The sequence below is a fragment of the Spodoptera frugiperda genome, chromosome 29 (assembly GCF_023101765.2).
Source record: "Spodoptera frugiperda isolate SF20-4 chromosome 29, AGI-APGP_CSIRO_Sfru_2.0, whole genome shotgun sequence".
Lineage (NCBI taxonomy): Eukaryota > Metazoa > Arthropoda > Insecta > Lepidoptera > Noctuidae > Spodoptera > Spodoptera frugiperda.
This window is the reverse complement of record NC_064240.1, coordinates 10,097,363-10,102,988: the sequence shown is the minus strand read 5'-3', so window position 1 is coordinate 10,102,988 and position 5,626 is coordinate 10,097,363. Positions and strand designations below refer to the sequence as shown.

General features: G+C 34.1%; 1 protein-coding gene across 1 annotated transcript; it reads right to left on the bottom strand.

Moving 5' to 3' along the window:
• Nucleotides 1-604: 604 nt before the first annotated feature.
• LOC118268373 (uncharacterized) lies at nucleotides 605-5,288 on the bottom strand. Its single transcript, XM_035582835.2, has 8 exons — nucleotides 5,137-5,288; nucleotides 4,598-4,849; nucleotides 4,044-4,312; nucleotides 2,982-3,168; nucleotides 1,618-1,717; nucleotides 1,425-1,529; nucleotides 894-1,049; nucleotides 605-699 (listed from the first exon to the last, which is right to left on the bottom strand). The coding sequence occupies exons 1-8, from the start codon at nucleotides 5,280-5,282 to the stop codon at nucleotides 646-648; spliced, it is 1,269 nt and encodes a 422-aa protein (XP_035438728.1). The 5' UTR covers nucleotides 5,283-5,288; the 3' UTR covers nucleotides 605-645.
• Between the last annotated feature and the right edge of the window lie 338 nt (nucleotides 5,289-5,626).

Genomic DNA, 5,626 nt, shown 5'->3' with positions numbered 1-5,626 from the left:
CGCAAAAATGTACCTAAAAGTGACGCCACACAATATTTCAAATCAATATATACTCGAAAATATTTGTTTCCATAAGAAAATAAAAAATACGAGTCTAATGTTTGAAATAACCTACAAAAATAGTCATCTTTTAAGTTTTGCTATCACATTTACATTACTCAAATTCATCATAAAATACAAGATATGGTTTTAAAAAGATTTAATTCTCTGATAAAAACCCTAATGAACAATTATAATGGATATTGTCGACGGATATAAAACGTCCCACGTTGGGCGCCACTTATACGTGACATGATTTCTAAGGATTTCAAATTCATTAGGACCTAATAGGACGCTTAACCTTAAGTAATTGTAATAGAAAGTAGGTATATATGGTTTGGAAATAAAAGACAACACCGTTGTATTTATTTATGTGCTTTTAATTGATAAAATTCATATATTTTTAAGTGCACTTGATAAAATGCTTTTTGTTCTAAACTAAGCATTTAGATGCAGATTTCTACGATCAGTAATTATTTATTTATTATTGTTGATTGTATTACTAACAGATGCAGATTTCTACTATCAGTAATTATTTATTTATCATTGTTGATTGTATTGCTAAAAAACAGTGCAAACCCAGTGATTAATTATTTTCTTCATTTTTTAAATGTTAGCTTGTCTTAGCATATTAAACAAAGAATATGCGTTAGTCATTTTCTGAAACATAAACATAGAAACAGTTCATAGAATACATTCAAACATAAAACCATTTATTTACAAAGGCGAACACACTATATAATAGTAAGCTAAGAACATTTCTGTCCAACTAAATATTTACCTTAATTTCTAGAATGCAACATTTCTGGTATATACGAATACGAACCGAACGAACTGTACGAATATGAACTTACTTTGGAAAATGTTTCAATGGAAATGTCCTCAAAGCCGGCAGCTTGAAGCGGCAAGTGTCGTAGCGAGCGTTGCATTATTAGTACCATGTAAGGACGTATCACGGGACCCGCGTTCCAGAATGGAATGTTCCAACAAGCATCGCACACTGAACTAACCTGGAAATTATATTAATTTGTATAGTTTTCAACAAGACCTTGTTAAAGACGGGCTTTTGTAAGGATATGTGTGTAAATTTCAATATTATCTTCACTTACTCTTTACTAATCATTTATTAAGTTTTTAGTAGTGGGGAAGAGGTATTCCAAATGCAGTCTTAGTGATGATTTGCTACTCAGAGCTGCGGACTACCAAGCGAGTTATCGGTGCTAAGACTCGAAAAGCAGGAGTAAGAACGGGGTGGTTTTTATTCAGTAAGAGTCTGATACTTCCTCTCGCCTCGGGGGTGTAGTAGTATGACGATTTTCACCCCTTAAAAAAATACGATTTTTTTGTGCCTAGAGACAGGTATTAGACCTATATCATACACCTACCTTAACAGCAAGAAACGTGCAAAAGTAACAGGGTACAAAATGTAAAACAGTGGTCCCAATACATAGTAACAGGAGAATTGCTTGGAATTCACCTTCGTCGAATGCCTGAAAGTTAAATAACCGTTTTAGTATTAAATGTAGGCACATAATAATAAATAGCACTTAAAGTAATAAACCATGCAAAACCAATAACCTCAGCGATGCAGTAAGCCGTCAAACAGACCACAGAACCGCAACACTTTTGTTCGAACATTAACATTTTTTTGTACACTATCGCGTAATCCTCCATTAAACTGTAAAAATATAAACAATTTCAATATTAAGCATTTTTGTTTGTAATAAAAAAATATTTATAGATACTTGTCAACGTATAAGATCTCATCAGTACATCAACCCCTGTTCATTACTGATAAATAAGCCTTTTCAATACTAGCCACTTAGCTCAAAAACTATAAAATGATGTGTTGTTACGTCTTTTATCCCCGACTAGGTTGGCAGAAGTGAACATTTCGGTACGTAAAGTCACTGTATAATGTACTTTTCACCATTTGTGTTATAAGTCCGTTGTAATAAGTGACGAATCTATTGCCATATATTGGGCATAACTTTACTAAAAAAATTGTTGAAAAGCTGAAAATCGAACCGAAGCCTAGGCTTTAAACTATAAAAGTATTGATCATCGTTATCAGCCCGTGTCAATCCACCCCTGGACTATTATATGGCTTGTTCTAAATAAGAAGAACTGCCATAATTTTCATGCTTGTCAGGCTGGTTGGAGATTCATTAAGTATTCACATTTAATTTTTATGTCGTGTAAAATCACATACAATTATTTAAATGCAGAAAATATGGAAGTTGTTTACAACTCGTGCGTTGTGCGTCCCGTTTTTCATTTAACACGTAACATAATTAATTTATCAGGACATTTCTTGAAGTTTCATACACAATTTCATTATGAACGTGGACAACAGAAATCAAATTTTATACAGTGATTTCATCTATGTATAAAATGTAAAAAAATAAAATAGTTTTCTACAGATAGACCCGTAGTTTTGGCCATGAGCCATGCTTCTGCACGAATGAGCCGGCTCGACCAGAGTGATACTACGGCCTCACAGAAAACCGACTTGAAACAACGCTTGTGTTGTGTTTCGTTGTGTGAGTGTTACTGAAAGTTTCTGGACCACAATCTTTACCGGCTTGGACTATAAAAAAATCTGTAGCGACCGATAAACCTATCTTAAGCCCAGACCACAGATGGGGCCCAGTAGACCTGATGCCTGATCTGGAGCTGCAGACTACCTACCGGGTTTACCGGGGCTCCGGCTCGAAAAGCAGGAGAAGGAACGGGGTGGTTTTTAGTCAGTAAGAGTCTGACACTCCCTCTCGCCTCGCCCAAGGCCAGAAGTCATTGGATGATTTCCCCCCTCAAAAAAACCGAAATTTTGATTTTGTCTTGGATCCACTAAACAGAGATCAATCCAGAGAATTTAGATTATCTTTATTTGTATGCTTTGAATACTAAAAAATCCCTGTAAGTCACTAATTCGTTCTAACCTGTACATAGATTGATGGTGCCGAAGAATGTCCCTCATTCGGGCCTTTATCAAGTACGAGTAATAAACACTCTCTTCCTCTGAGGTCGCTGGATGTATGTCCATTAGGAGATCTTCAATACTCCAAATAACAATGTCCACTTTTGAAGTTATCTGTCTGATCCAAACTATTTGAGTTTGTATCATAACTGTAAAGCAATAAGGTGGATTTTAGTCTTCTTTGACATTTGAGCAACCAGTAATTAGCTCCTTATTTAGTTCAGCGTTTTTACTCTGTTAATATTGCACTTCCTAAGTAAATTATCTGATGTTTACCAAAAAGTGTACAGGATAAGTAACTGTAACAGCTAGTTGCATAAGTTTGGGTGAGAATTTCATTGAGTTATATTATACTAGCTTCTGCCAGCGGCTTCGCTTGCGTTCCCGTGTAATAAAAAGTATTCTATGTGTTATTCCAGACCATAATCTACCCCTGCTTCAAATTTCAACCCGATACCTTCAGCCGATTTCACGTGTTTGAGTAACAAAAAAACACACAAATTCACAAACTGTGGCATTTATAATATTAGTAAGATAGTTACAGGTTATAATCATGCACAAATCTCTAATTACGTATTATTATTCTGGTCAAATTCCAATTATAATTTACTTACTTACTGTTTTGGGAAGAATCATAGAGACTTAATGAATCAGATTAGCAGTTTGCGCGTCTTCGACACAACCAAGCTTGCCCTAACTACAGTTTCCAAATCTTAGGACCCGAGGGAGTGATAAAAGCTCAAGTATTTAACTGAAACTCTCATAACGCATTTGCAAAGTATCAAGGAACAATTAGCATTTATCTCAAATAATTTGGACGGTTAATGAAAATTTGGTAATGTTTCCACCTAATTTTAAACTTTGAGATAACAAATTTTAGAAAAAAGGGTGATCAACTTCTTTTACTTCATTTGAAGTATAATACTAACATAAATATCGGTTTTTTGAAACTACAGAAACTTAATAAAATGTTAAACTTAAGCACTAATAATTACAATACTCCAATCATAGAACATAAACTTACATATGTAATTATAAGCGTAAAGTAGAGCACAGATATTAGAAAACATAAAAGCAATCTCATAAACTGGTGTTTCGCCAAAGTCCACGTTTGGCAACCAAAATGGAAACAGCAACGGTCTACTGCCTCCAATTTCTTCCTTATAAGTCGCTAGAAAATAGAGTAGTGACAAGAAAGCAAAGGAGACCATTCCCACGGCAATACTTGCTGTGAATATACAAGCAAATATGCAGATCTTCCAAGTCAGCAATTGGTTGCGAAAGTATTGAGTCCTGAAACACATAAAAATGACAAAGAAGGAAGAATAGCTGGTGTTTGGTCTACTCATAGTCATTATTCTAATCTCCAATACAGAGGGACCGTCATTATAAATGCACGCTACACACCTTGACAAAGTTGGTTCAGTTTTAACTGTACAGCTAAATTGTAGATCCATACAGATGACATACCTTACGAGATAACTGTACAGTTAAAATTGAAGATATGTAGCGCAGTAGCATACATAAGGGATAAGTATATCATTCAAAGCATAAAAAAACCAAATCAGAAATTCTTACCGGTATTTCTCCCCCGAAGTACAAATAAAGTGAAAATCATCTTTCATGGCTCGCAAAAAGTTATGGTATTGGGGCACATTCTTTCTTGTACAAGAAGATATAAGTAGCGCGTATGCCATTACAATAGTATAAGTACCAGCTTCAGTAGCGAGCCTTAAGTTAAAGGTCATTAGACCGTGATAAAATGAGATGACGCATAACACTTTAGCAATAAATCCTGTCATGAAGATAATTGTATTTTGATTGAAGTAACTGAAATTAATAAAATAAAACCAATTGTATTAAAACTTGGGATAAAAGTGAAAACAAACTTAGAAGGTTCGAATAGTGAAAGGGTGCTATAATAATGAAACTAGTCGAGTTCCGAGACATAATAATTAATTTAGTGAAAGGATGGTTTAATATATTGAGAATCATTCGTTATTTGGAGGAAGCAAGAAATCTGTTTACAGTTAAACAACTAAGTAAATGTAATAAAAAAATGGCTAATTTTAAGAGGGGATAATTGTAAAATAGTGTTGTCTCCTTCCTAAACTTACGATGGAGGATTTTCGTTACTTAAATCAGCAACTTTAAAATTAACTAGTATTTGGTAGAATGTCTTATGAAACTCGTAAGGATCAACGTAGCCTTTAGAGAAGTCAGTATGGGTTTTGTTGTAGAAATCTTTAAGTTTTTTCCACATAGTGCTTGTATTGTGGTCGGACTTCAAAAATAATATGAGTAACTCCTGAAAATCCACTGCCGGACTACGGATTGTACCTAATGATGACAAATTACTATCAAATACATAATGACTTCGGCGTCGTGCCTTGTAATAAAACCTCATCATTTTTGTTAGGGTTCCGTTAAAAAAAATTTTTTTTTTATTTATTTTGTATATTGTACATAAAGATTGTGAAATTAATTAGTCGATTCCTGATTGACCTGTAACAAAAAAGCAGCCTTATAAAAGCTAAAAAAAAACAAACATTTTCTTTCGATGACGATGATAATCATGAGTTTCCAGAAAAATTATATGGTACAATG